At 32.6% G+C, this 14,268-nt stretch overlaps 1 protein-coding gene across 4 annotated transcripts; it reads left to right on the top strand.

The window, feature by feature from the left end:
• Positions 1-246: 246 nt before the first annotated feature.
• LOC123898149 (LOB domain-containing protein 25-like) lies at positions 247-2,717 on the top strand. 4 transcript variants are annotated; one of them, XM_045949039.1, is made up of 2 exons: positions 247-556; positions 1,603-2,717. In XM_045949039.1, exon 2 carries the CDS (start codon positions 1,611-1,613, stop codon positions 2,202-2,204), a length of 594 nt encoding a protein of 197 aa, XP_045804995.1. In that variant the 5' UTR covers positions 247-556; positions 1,603-1,610; the 3' UTR covers positions 2,205-2,717. The 4 variants fall into 4 exon arrangements, with proteins under 4 accessions (XP_045804995.1, XP_045804996.1, XP_045804997.1 ...); XM_045949040.1 differs by having other exon boundaries at positions 345-495; XM_045949041.1 differs by having other exon boundaries at positions 345-495; positions 1,598-2,717.
• Positions 2,718-14,268: the final 11,551 nt, after the last annotated feature.

The following is a 14,268-nucleotide window of genomic DNA, read 5'->3' as shown; positions in this document are numbered from 1 at the left end:
TTTCTCAAAATGAAATGAAATTAATTAATGTGAGTGTGCATGAGTTAAGGAGGGAATAAGAATGGGAGACATCCCCACATTCCTGATAATAATATTAGATGCAAGGTCATAGTCATTATTCTTTTCAAGTGTACCTCCATTTTATTACCTTTGTCTTTTGCATCCATTCCCTTCTCCATCCACTCAATGCTGTTTTGCCCTTCCTCTCACATAATATTATTATAACCTTTTGCCATTTAATTATTTAAGCTTTCACATTCTCTATCATCTCTTTTATCTTTCTATCTCTTTCCCTTTGCATTCCCTCTCTCTCTCTCTCTCTCTCTCTCTCTCTCTCTCTCTCTCTCTCTCTCTCTCTCTCTTCCAATTAGGGTTTCCTCTTTAAGGGTATATAGTGCTCCTCCTCTAGCAAATCTGTGTCATCTTTTACCTCTCATTAATTAGCTAAGGCTATATTTTGCCTTTGTGAAGAAGGTACAAGAACAGCTTCAAAAGGTACTTTCCTTTTAGTATAATTCTTCTGATCAAAGAAACCTCTACATAGTATCACAAACAGGTAAAATCATGTTCATGTACATAGCTTCCCTCTTTTCTTTATATAATTATTTTCTATGTTTTATGTTCTTTTAAATATAGTAATGGTTTCTTGAAAAAATGGATCCTTTTGAAAAGACGCTGTTTAGGGCTTTGCTTAATTTATCATAGCTGCAACCAGATTTTGCTTATATTTTGGAACGAAGGTAGTAGTTCTTTGCTGCAGCTAGATCTTTGGTTCAATTTATTTAATTTTCAAATGAAATATATAACTTTTTAACTTGGTCATGCAGCTTAGTTCCAGAAGAAGAAAGATACATATATATGTAAAGTTTTCCATATATGCACTAGTCAAGAAAAAGAAGAAGAACATAAAACAAACCAATTAATAAACTAATCTTAAGGGCTAAAATTCAAGGGAAATAAAAAGGACTTTGTTCATTGATATTTTTCTCTTATATGAAATTGAAAAAGGAAGATGGAAAGAAAAGAAGAAAATAGATTTTAAACAGGAAATAAAGATAGTCATAGTCATATATATGTAATATAATATAAAAAAGTTATAACTGACCATAATTTATTAAATCAACCAACAAAGTAAAGTCTCATGTACGTGTATTGTTGTATATGTACTAAGTAGGGAAGAGTCAATGTAAGAGATTTTAGGAGGGATGGATCATATAATTAAAGTCTTAAGGGATCTATACTATAAGATTTGAGTCATCAATACTAACCCAAAATCTATATATAATATTTCTTCTTCTTCTTCTTCTTCTTCTTCTTTTGCTTTTCATTATATATATGTTTATGTTTATGAATCATTAATTACGATTTGATCAAATCAAAGAAAATAAAATGGTGAAATGTAACTGAAATTATGTTATTTAAAAAAAAAAAATGTAACTGAAATTAATTAATAGTTTTAGATCTGATAGTCTTTTAATTTTAGTGACCATTGAGTTTCATAATTATAAGATTGTAAAACTGATTAAGCAGGGAAAATTCATGGTTGGATGAGATCGATTGATAAATTTTATGACACAATTTATTGTTTCTTTTTTAGCGCAGGAAAAACAATGGCATCATCAAGCTCATACAATTCACCATGTGCAGCCTGCAAATTTCTTCGTCGAAAATGCATGCCAGGTTGCATTTTCGCACCATACTTTCCACCAGAAGAGCCACAAAAATTCGCAAACGTTCACAAGATCTTTGGCGCAAGCAACGTGACAAAGATCCTCAACGAACTCCTCCCTCACCAAAGAGAAGATGCAGTGAATTCACTTGCTTATGAAGCGGAAGCGCGCGTGAGGGATCCGGTTTATGGCTGTGTTGGTGCTATTTCTTTCCTTCAGAGACAAGTTCAACGGCTTCAAAAAGAACTTGATTCTGCTAATGCGGATCTTCTTCGATTTGCTTACAATGATTCATCTCTTCCACCTCTTCCTCCTCTTGTTGTTCCGGCTTCGTTTCATCATCATCATCATCATCAACAATTAACACCTCAGAGACAATTACAGTTTGGTTCAAGATTTGGTAATGGTGGTAATATTGATGGAAGTGGTTTTTACTCTTTTCCTTATGCTATTCCATGGAATGATACCTCTTCTGATGATTTAAGTGGAGGTGTAGGAGGAAGAGGAGGAGGTGTAGGAGGAGGTAATTTGTGAGTTCTGAATTCCTATCCAGCTAGGGTTTCTTAATGTTGTGTTATATATGTCTCTTGAGAGTTGTTTGGCATGGTCCATGGTGTGTGGGTAATGGGTATGTATTATAAAAGTCTAGGTTCTTTCTATGGCTATGAATGAAATTAGCCTTAGTTGGAGTGTTGTGGGAGTTCTTAATCTTTTGTGTTTTTTATTTAATAGTAATTTGAATAAATGTTTTTTGTATTTGTAATGTTGATGAGGGAGTGTTGTTTTAAAACCTAGCTAGCTAGTGAATAAGTTGGTATATAGGGCATGCATGATAGTATAATGTATGGCTACTAAATATCAACACTAGTCTTTGTTTCTGTATTAACTTAAAATGCAAAACTCTCTATTATAGGCATGTATGTGCAATAGAGTATGCATGCGGTTTGAGTTGACATTCTCTGTCATTTGTTTATTTATTTATTATTAATTATCATCAAGAATAAATGAAATGAAGCATAATATCGTTTTATTGATTCTAAGGCCTAACTCTATGGCTTAGTCTTCCTATATCTATCTTACTTACCCTAGCAATCATATATTCCTTGCCTTTGTTTTTTTATTCCAACTTTAATTTTTCCTTTCTCTTTGTAATTGTGGCTAGCAATGACTTGAAAATATTTGCCTTTTTATTTATTAACCCTTTGGTTCTTAAAGGAACGAGACTCCGGTAATCCAAAGTTTAACCACGAGGTAAGTAAAGTTATTTTTTAAAAAAAAAAAATAAAAAATCTCACCAAGAATCGAACTCAGGTTCTCCTGAATGATCCGTCCTTAGAGGAGCTCTTAACCAGCCAAATTTGTAGATTTATTTGCTCTATTAATGACCAAAATTGGTTTAGCCTGCATCCATATTAAGTACTCACTAAAATAAAGGCACTGGAGAAAGAAGAAGTGAGGTCAGTAAAGACCAGGCAGGAGTAGTTGAGTTAAGTTGATTATTATTGGCAAAATGTCACAATCAAAAACACAGAAACAAAGATATGTATATTTGGATTGAGTTCAAACTTCAAAGTATATATTGATGGTCACTCTCAAGTCTCAATCTCATGTAGAGTACTTTGTAACAACTTTTGATGCAAAAAAATCTGTGAATATATATGTAGGGTTTTTTTTTTTTTTTGGGGGGGGGGATGAAAACTCAACTAACAGGAAAACGAGCAGTGTTTTTTCTGAACTTGTGTCTCTATCTGCTACAAATCCAAACTTGTATTGAAATGTAGTTTTCATCATCAGAAAAAAAAAAAGGTAAGATGATGCATTAATTCAATATCTGCTTATAGCTACTGAGTGTGAAACTGAGGCTTATTTTTCTTGAATAAAAAATGTGCTAAATAGTGAGCCACACAGTCACTGTCCTCATTGCATCCAATCCAATTATTAATACAAAAAAGTAGCTATAGTAGTAGTAGTAGTAGTTCAAAGCTTAGGGTTTTTTTTCCCTTTTGTCACACACTTCCAAGAAGTAGCTACACCTTTGAAACTGTTACTATCATTTACTTCAAACACTCAACCCCAGACAATATTGCAGTGAAGTGAAACAGTGACATTTCATAATTCACAATCTGCAGCTACATTGACAATAAGTTGCATGCATGCCAAAAAATATTTCATTTTGTTTTGGCTTTAGATATATATCTATTAATAAAAAAAATTAAAAGTCCTGCAAATAAAACTCAGATGTTATGAAGGAAAAAAAAAAAAAAAAAAAAAACAGAATAAGAATAACATGTGAATGTGAAGATTTCGCTGGCCGCTAGGCTTAAAATATAACTCTTCGAAACAATAGTCAAGTGGTATGAGTTGAGACACAAGAAGGGTATTAAGGAGTTAGTTCCAACTTGAGATATATATTAGGCTTAATTAGTAAAATGGTTTCTTAAAGACATTTTTGATTTCAGATTGGTCCCTTAAAGAAAAAAAGGTCCAAATAGGTCTCTTAAAGAAAAAAAATGTCCAAATAGGTCCCTTAACAAAAAAAGGTCCAAATAGGTCCCTTAAAGAAAAAAATGTCTGAATAGGTCCCTTAAAGACATCTCCGTTAATCAGTTTGGTCACTAAAAAGAGGTCTGAATAGGACCAAACTGATTAACGAATATGTCTTTAAGGGACCTATTCGGACCTTTTTTCTTTAAGGGACCTATTCAGACCTTTTTTTCTTTAAAGGACCAATGTAAAACCAAAAATATTTTTAAGGGACCATTTTACTAATTAAGCATATATATTACTAATAATGAATTTCTTCTTAGATCTATAACATATATATTACTAATAATGAATTTCTTCTTAGATCTATAACATATATATTACTAATAATGAATTTCTTCTTAGATCTATTAACAAATTTATCCTCTCTAACATACTATTACTAACCACTAATATTTGATTATAAAAAATAAAAGTAAACTGGATAAAACCAGTTACTCTTCCTGTTTTTAGTCCAATCGACCGGTCCAGTTCGATTTTTAAAACACTAATTAGTAATATTATACTCATCTCTAATATATAACTCAACCAATAATACTAATATTATTAGATTGAATATCATCATCTTAATTTGAACCTAATATATCATAGTTGAAATTGAGTATCTAAATTTTAGATGTATTTCAACCAAATAAAAATGTATAATTCATCTAATGATACATATATGAAAAAATTGAGTTAGTACAAAAGTTAATTTATATCTAAATTTTAAATTAAATATATTACTCCCTCCGTTTTTTAAGGATCACTTTGTAACGCCTACATGTCAATTACAACTTTGATCACTAATATATTTAATTATTTATTATAAAAACAATATGAAAAATTTACATGTTAACATTTGTTTTTATATATTAATAAAAAAATTATGGTCAAATTACAACACTTAAAAATAAACCGATCTGTCCACAAATCCTAGTTCAACCGGTAGAAATATTGAAATTGCTACTGTTGAACGTGATGACTGAGGTTCCAACTTTGGTCACTCCACTTTGTATGTGTGAGTTTTCAATGGCTTTGTCATTTCGTATATCAAACAAATGATTTATCAACCAATCTTTCTCATGTACTATTTAGGATCCAATTAAATTATTTTCTTAATTTTTGTTATTTTATTAATAATTAATGGTTTTTTTTAAGCATTTTTCACAAAATGATGATTTGTGGACAAATTGACAGTTAAAATTCTGAACCGATCGATCCCTGGTGAGGTCAGAATCGTAGACGAAGTCGCAGCATAAATCTTCGAAATCCGAGAAATAATTATAATAGGAGGGGGGGGTTAGTGTTGTTTTTATCCAATGATGATAAATAAAAAAATTATTTAAAAAAGCCAAAATAAATTAAGCTTAGCAGTGTTTTTCTAAGGTACACGTTCAGCTTCATTTACTCTCCATGTTCTTAGCTACAAGAGAAATCAATAACAGTGAATTAGCATTTCATTTAAAATAAAAAAAAAACAAAAACAGACCAAAGCCGTCATTTTAATTGTTATGAATATCTTCAACTTAAACTGTTTAAGCAACGCCATGAAATTATCCTTATTTTCTCCGATGATTTGATTTTCTTCTTCTTTATGAACATTCATATGTGTGTCTGTTGTTTATTTATTATCTGGAAGTGAAACAGTGGAGAGAGCTAAATGGTCAGAGCGTCTTCTGTTTCTTTCTTTTATCTTGATCGATCCTTTCACTTTTGTCAGTCATCACTTTTTTCCCTCTTTCAGCAGCCACCCCCACACAGCACTTACACTGTTTTTAGATCATCACAAGGCTACTACTACTATTTACAAAAATCCAGATCATCACAAGGCTACTTCCAATGTGGGAGAGTATCTCATGATTTTTAGATGGATCAACGCTTCAAAATTTTTGAAATGGTTTTGAAGTATAAGTACTATTGCTACTGCCTAATAAAAAGTCTGAATTGAATTACACGCAATTACTATATGCAATTGTTGTTTATTTCAGACTTTTGATCTTTAAATTAAGAGTGGAGATTGTATACTATAGTAATTTAGTGAAAGGTAATATAAACCGGCTGATTAGTGTGATTGTTGTATTTATTTGGGACCTAATAAATCGTTACATTTTAAATGACATTTTTTTTACTTTAATTTGTCTCAATATAAATGACCTATACAATTTTCAAAATTATTTTTTTCAATTTTACCCTTTAATCATTATTACTAGTATCGAAAAAGGTCACTTGTGCAGCTATGAAAAGTGAATAATAAAGACATTTTAATAATTATACAACTCTCTCTTTTAAAGTGTGAGAAATGATCAAATAGGTCATTTAAAATGAGACGGAAGGAGTATAAAATTACCTAAACAATAATTAGTTCTTCCAATTCATCTTACCCTGTTTTTGTTTTTCCCTCGAGATCACCAAAAGCCTTGACTTTAACTTTTCTGGTATAATATTTAGAGAACCAAATCTAATTGCTGATCAACTTTCCCTCAGAATATCTAACCTTATATCCGTCATGTCCCTTTTAATCTGGTATAGTATTGTATTGGCATATTTTGGAATAATAAAAATAATTAATTGATATTATTAATTACAATTAAAGGAAAGGTAGTACTGTTATAAGGGGTCAGAGAAAAGTGAGTATTGTATTCTGAAGTTGTTGTTCCTCTCTGAATCTGAATGAATGCTAATGCTAATGCTAATGCTAATGCTATTGCTATAATAATAATAATAATAATAATAATAATAATAATAATAATAATAATTTGAGAATCCATCAATCTTGTTCCTGCAAGACGTAGAAAAGAAGCAAAGAGCAGGTGAAAAATGGCAGGGTAAGGTTATTATTAGAAAGAAAAAAAAAGGACAAATTAGAGAGAAAAAATAAAACTACTAACATCATGTGGGGTGAGGGGTCCTAATTATTTAAGGCTCCCCACAACAAATTCTTTATGTCTTAGTGGACCTAACAAATGGGACCACTATTTTGTAAGTATCATTTTCATTCATATGTTGAATCTCTCTCTATTGATTCATCATACACACACTACTCTCACTCTCACAAACATATATGTATTATATATATGTACTTGGTCTTAATGCAGTCAAGAGAGACAACCATGTCTATTGTCATTTATAATAGTTTTCACAGACACTCATTCAGACATGTATACGTGTTCCTTTGATATGTCAACTTCATTTTAGTGTACCCAAAATATTCCCACATTTAATTACAATCTCGTCAAAATACTACTTATATCAAATTTCACTTCAAAATTACTTCCCAACTGTTGTTTTCGGATTTAAAAAACCGTTTAAAAATAAATTTTTACAGCCACCGAAAAGATTATTGGGTTGAGTCGCGGACTAGGTCGCTCTCTTTAAGACGTTTCGTGGCACTGCCCAAAATTGTGCAAGCAAACTATCAACCACGCCGTCCCCAAGATAAAACAGCTCAGTTACAACTGTATACCGATATGATACTGCACGGTAGAAATCGGTCAAAGAATACACCTTCTTGAATGGTACTACAATACCACTCGAATTGATGCTACAACATCAATCTATGATTCATCGGTGATTCAGTGGTACTACAATACCACTCAAATTGATGCTACGACATCAATCTATGAATCAACGGTACTACGATACCACATGTGATACTACAATACCACATGTATTGATGATACTACAATATCAATCAATATAATGACACTAAGGTCATTCCAATATGGTACTAAGACCAATTTTAAATCAAAGGGATTATGATACTAAGACCATTCTTTATTTGAAGGAACTAGTGATACTTGATCACTTTTAAACCAAATAAGGTTTCTCTTTATTAAGAAAATTTCAACTTATAAAATATACAAAAAAATTTATCTTATGTTCTCTTTGAACAAAATCAATTGATGAATCACAATAGAAGTTTTATAAAAAATTATAAGTCTAACAAACAGTAGAACAAGTTCAATATAGACATATCAAACTTAAAATCTCCAAAGAAAATTCATATTCATAATCAAAACATAATTTGGAATCAAATAACTTTTTAAATCAATTTTACCGAAAAACAACTTCCTAAATCATCTTTCGAAAAATAACTTTCTGATCACCTTAAGTGACCTTTCTCAAGAAAAAGAATTCTTAACATGTTTAGTATAAAATTCTAAACCATGACAATTTCATCGAATTCAAATGAACAAATTTTATCTATAATATTTCCATCAGCAAATAGTTTTATATCTATATCATGTTCATACTAATATCAAATTCTATGATGAGTTTCAATGATATAGCATCACTACATAATAAAGGCAAATAAGAGATATTAACTAACCTCAAAATTGAGCCTACAACAGAATTACAGTATGGCTAGTAAATGAAGACCAAGATAAAAGACAAACAAGGTCTTCGCCGTATTTCGTAGCCACCATGATTGTTTAGTAAAAAACCAAAAGAACTAAAACTCACATGTTCATAGGCTTACTAAATTAATTCAATCAAGAATCACATTGACAAAATTCATTCTAAAGTATTTGCGCTGCTAGGTAATCAGTTTTGGTTTCTGATCTTCCATACAATAATATGAGCTACTCTAATTCTTTTACTTTGGCTACCACCATTCAATTTTTCGGTTAGAGTTTTTAAGCACCATTATAACCTTAAATAATGAATAATAAATAAATAAATAAAGTTTGTAACCGATATCAAAATTAATTTATTTATTTCCTCAAACTACACACTAGTATGCTACAACACACTAGTTGCTCTAGTACCCGATATGGGACAATTTTATTTTCAATTCACACACCAATGTGAACTTTCTCCAACAATCCCCCACTTGAATTTAAAAGAAAATTTCAAAGTATCGTAGGATGCTTCTAAAAGATTGTGCATAAGCAAAGGTGTCTATGACTTGAACCTTTACATAGCAAGTAAGAGTCCGATTTAGTAAGAGTGACACTTGTCTTGAACTCTATCTCGGATTTTTCTCAAATCTGCACACAACCTTTTCTTAAGGTGTATCTTTATAGCCCGTGCTTTTATGGTCTTGCACGTGTATCCCAGTTTCATGAACGCTCTAGGAATTCGCCTCTAAATTCCATAGGAACCGGCCTCAGTTCCACATTCATATAGGTGAGTCTATCAAGAGTACTCCTGAAGCTCGGTACTCCACTCATATAGAGTATAGATCTCATTAAGAGTATTATTATCTCATCCTTTCGCTTTCAGGAATGATGCTTTTCTTATTTTTACTTGCATGATCATCTTTAACTCCTCACAACTTGTTATTACCCATTGAACCTATTTCTTGGGATCTCCAGTCATTTAGGTTGGGTTTCCATCATGAGAAATTCATTTAGGCATTAATTAGTCCCATCTTTCCAGATGTATTATGGACTTCCTCTTTAGCTATTCCTTTCGTCAAAGGATCTGCTAAATTTTTCATCAGTGTGATCATGACCCATTCTTACAACACCTTTAGAGACTAACTATCTTACTGTGTTGTGCTTTCTTTTTATTCGACGTCTTTTACCATTATAATAACGGTTCTCAATTTATGCAATAGCCGCGGTACTATCGCAACAGATCAACACATCTGGCATAGATTATTCCATAAAGGAATCTCAAATTGCAAGCAATCAACTTGCTTCTTCACTAGCTGTGGCTAATGGTATCATTTCAGACTTCATATTGGATTAAGCCAATATAGTATATTTCTCTGATTTCCAAGAAACAGTTTCTCTACTATATATTTCAAATATATAGTCACTAATTATTTTGGAATAATATAATAATGTATTCCAATCTACATCACTGTATCATTCAAGAACATCAGAAAATCTCTAATAATAATGAAATATGAGATTCATGGTCATTTTTATCTCATGAATCTCTCAATAGCATACCAATGCTAGTTCTTCGGTTTACTAACAAACCTGCACAACAATACCACAACATATGCAATGCTACGACATATGCAATGTCGGGTCAAGTACAATCAGTGACATACCGAATGTCAATAATGCTTTCATATTCTGATTGTATTACACTTTCAACAGTGCTCTTCCATAGTGTTTACACTATGATCATATAGTATGCAAATAAGTTTGCATTCAGTAAATATTTATCTTTAAAACTTTCTCATCATAGTGAGATTGATTTAAGGAAATTTGCATTCATGAATCAATAATCTCAATATCCAAGATTACATTTACTTCGAAATTCATTTGACAATCATCAAATTGTCAAACTTTTCATGTCATTTCATATGACTTGTTTAAGACTCTACAAAGTCTTATCCAACTTATCGACTTTAGTTTTCATGCCCATGAGTTAAAAAAATATTTAGGTTGTTCCATAAAAAATTCTTCTTCCAATTCACTATTTAGAAAAGTAGTTATAACATTCATTTGGCCTTATGAATATTATTCTTGTAATTGGAGAAAACATGTTGAAAAGATATATCTTTGTTTTCCTTTCTAAAGTTTATTTATAATCATTCAATTTGTACTCATAGGCAAGTCTACTAAATGTCAAGTCTTATTAGACAATAGATAATTCATCTTATCATTTACGGCTACCACCATAAATCAGCATCCAAGAAAGACAGTTTCTTGGAGGTTCGTGGATCCTTTTCTAATCTATAAACCATGTAATCAGGTTCATACTTTTTAGCAACTTTTTGCTATCTTACCTCTTTGAGGTTCTATTACATCTTGTTCGATGTTCTCATTACTGCTTCTGATCACTGGAATGTGATCAGGTACAATGCCTCCACTAGAGCCCCCACTATTTCCCAATTTTAAAGAGAAATTCATTTTCATAGAAATCATCTATTGATTCTATGATCATTTTAGCATTTAGGCTACAACCTACAAGCTTTGATGATAACTGTGTATCAACAAATACACATTCATGGGCTTTACTAGTGAGTTTAACTCTCTAGGAGTCGAGAATTTGAACCTACGTCAAATTACTCCAAGTTCAAAAAATAAGACAAGTTAAATTGTCTTTTCTACAAAATTTCACAAGTGAATTTTGTTCTTGCACTTAGGCACTCTATTTAGCATAAAACAATTAGTTAATTGAATTCCCCCACTAATGAGATGCAATGCCGAAATTAAACATGACTGTAACAACTAGCTCGGTAAAAGGTTTTTTTATTTTTATTTTTCTTTACGGTTCATCTCAAAAGAGTAAGTTGTAGTTGTTTCATGTATAATTTCATTCTCATTAAAAAATGTGGGAATCATATTTTGTGCCTTAACAAAATGAAGTTACTTGACTTTCTTATTGAACTAATTTTCAATTTCAATTCCAAAGAATTGAAACATGTCAAGAACATCATTTATCACTTTTATTTTCCATAAGATTTATGAAAAATAATCTCAACATTCATCAACAAAAGTGATGAGTATCTTTTTCTGTTTCTAGTGTTGTTGTTCGAGACAACAAACACTTCGTTATTTTTCTGATCTTGCTTTACAACTTTTTCTTTCAAAAGAAGACAAGTTATCAGACTTTCAAGTGCATCTTCTTTAGACTTTTTATCATTTTTAAACTTGTTCAATTGTTTCAAATACAATTGAAATATAATCCTTCAACACGTTAGCAACTCTTTTATTGTTCTAAAAATATGATTTATTTTGTTGCTAATGTTTGAAGTGATTCCCTTTAAACCAAAATGGTTTGCCATAGTCAGCGACATAATAATATGTGAAATTCCTGGCACACAGTGGACAGGTGTTGCTCAAGGTGTAGCAACACTTGTCTGTTGTAGACAGATGTTGTTACTGGTGCGCCAACACTTGTCTATAAACAGAGCAAATAACATAAAACAATACAAACAGTAAAGTAAATAACACACGAGAGTTGTTAACCCAGTTCAGCCTAAAGCCTACTCTGGGGGATACCAATCCAGGAATGAAGTCCACTATCAGCAGTATTACTTTGAAGCTAAACTCACCCGTTTACAACTTCTCACTTAATCACTACCCAATGACCCTTCTACCTAGGAACTCCTAGATATGAGACCCCGTCCCAATTCCCACCTTAGCAACACAGACAGCGCTGCTATTCAATTCCACAATCACAACAGGTGGAGACACACTCCTAAGAAACTAGGATTCACTCTTGCTTAAAAGCTTGCGAGTAAACCACACAACACAATAGAACAATCTCCGTACTTCAAAGCTTAGGAGAAGTTCACACTTACAACTCAATAAACTCAGGTCCTAAGCTTGCATCAATGAGACACAAGAAAGGCTCACAATTAACACTCTAAAATCCCTAAAACACACGCTTTGTAAGAACACGATTTTAGATGCTTGAAACCATATGCTTGCCTTCGTATTTATAGCAGTAGAATGACTTGGGCTTCAAGACAAAATTAGGGCTTCTAGAATTGCGGCAGCAGTGATATATTTTTGAAAACAATAGTTATATTTTTGAACCGCAAAAATATATTTTCCAAAAATATAATTCTTTTGGAAAATAAAACTAGGGTTTGGCTGCCTCATGAAACACATTAAACACGTGCGCCTTCCTCTGTAAGAAACCTTGAAACAATTCTTCAAACAGATCTTCAAAAGATTGAGTAGAAAATAATAACATCCAGCTGGCACGCGCAGATACAGAGTCAGGTGTTGTTCCAAAGTGTCCCAACATTTGTCACAACACTTGGGGTCAGCACATTCGTCTCAACACTTGGCTAAAATATGATTTTGCAAAATGTAGCCAATATACAAAAACCCAACAATCTCCCCCTTTGGCAAATTTTGGCTAAAACAATATTAGACCAGTATATAGAGAGATACAGTATTACCTTTCCTTTGAGTCAACATGATCACACAACTAGGAAAGAAAGTAACACATAATAAAAACTACTTCCAAGAGAGATAAGTAGTATCAGAGGCAATGCAACAGCGGAATAAAACACAACTAGCCTCATGGAACAACACAAGGGAGAAATAAACTCCCATAGTAGATGCTAAGAAGTAGGAGAAATAAACTCCTAATAGTTTAACACGCATTTCTTCAACATAAGAACAACAGGGAAAAATAAATTCCCATAAGCATCTGAGAAAAATAAATTCTCAGTCATAGTGGATAGTGAACTCAATAGTCAGGTGCCATAACACTTGGCACAACATTTATCATCAAACATATTCAGGCGATCAAGAGATAATATCACTCACACTCCCCCTGAATTCATGCATACACACACCAGATAGAGAAAGAATATTCACTACTCCCCCTCAGTACATGCATATTACTCACACTCCCCCTCAATACGAGCATACGAACACTAGCATAAAAACAGTCACCAGATGTGGGAACATCTGTCAACACACTTGGCACACACGCACACTACTCCCCCTTTTTAGCCACAATTTAGACAAACATCATGCATAGGAAATCATAGGGTAGCAGACAATGGAAGTGTCAGGGTGCAGTTATTACAGACCATATAGCACACTCAGGTGCTAGAAATCCAGGGCCTTGCCCATAAAAGAAACAACAAAAGAAACACCAAAAGTACATCAGAAACATATAAGAAAACATCAGAAATCATATTGAAGAACTTTCATCAGAGTCCTCCATCACATCCTCAGAGCCATCCTCAGAGCCACTAGTTCCTTCTCCTTCTTGTCCATTAGGCTCACCCTCAACAGTCTCAGCAGCCTCCTCAGCCTTTAGTGCCTCAATCACACGATCAATTTTCAATTTTCTAGCCTCAAGGGCTCTGCTAGTCTCAGTAAGATCAGCAATCATCTGCTTCCTTGAAAGTGCTCCAGCCTGGACAGATGTGCCAACACCTGCTGCAGCATTTGTCCCATCCAGCAGCCTCTGCTCAATAATCAACACCCCTTTCCTTTTGCAAGGAACATCAGTACTCCTTAGTATATCTGGGTGTTGCTCAAGGATGATATTACATAGCAGAGTGGGGAGAGCAACTGGTTTCTCAACAGCATAGGTCAAAGCATGGCTTAAAGTTTCTTGAAAGAAATAAGATCCATAATCAAATTTGGCCTTGGTACCCACAGCATATATGAACTTTCCCAATCCTCTTGCA

This window comes from Trifolium pratense, linkage group LG7, assembly GCF_020283565.1.
Source record: "Trifolium pratense cultivar HEN17-A07 linkage group LG7, ARS_RC_1.1, whole genome shotgun sequence".
Taxonomy (NCBI): domain Eukaryota; kingdom Viridiplantae; phylum Streptophyta; class Magnoliopsida; order Fabales; family Fabaceae; genus Trifolium; species Trifolium pratense.
This window is presented reverse-complemented; position numbering and strand designations above follow the sequence as displayed.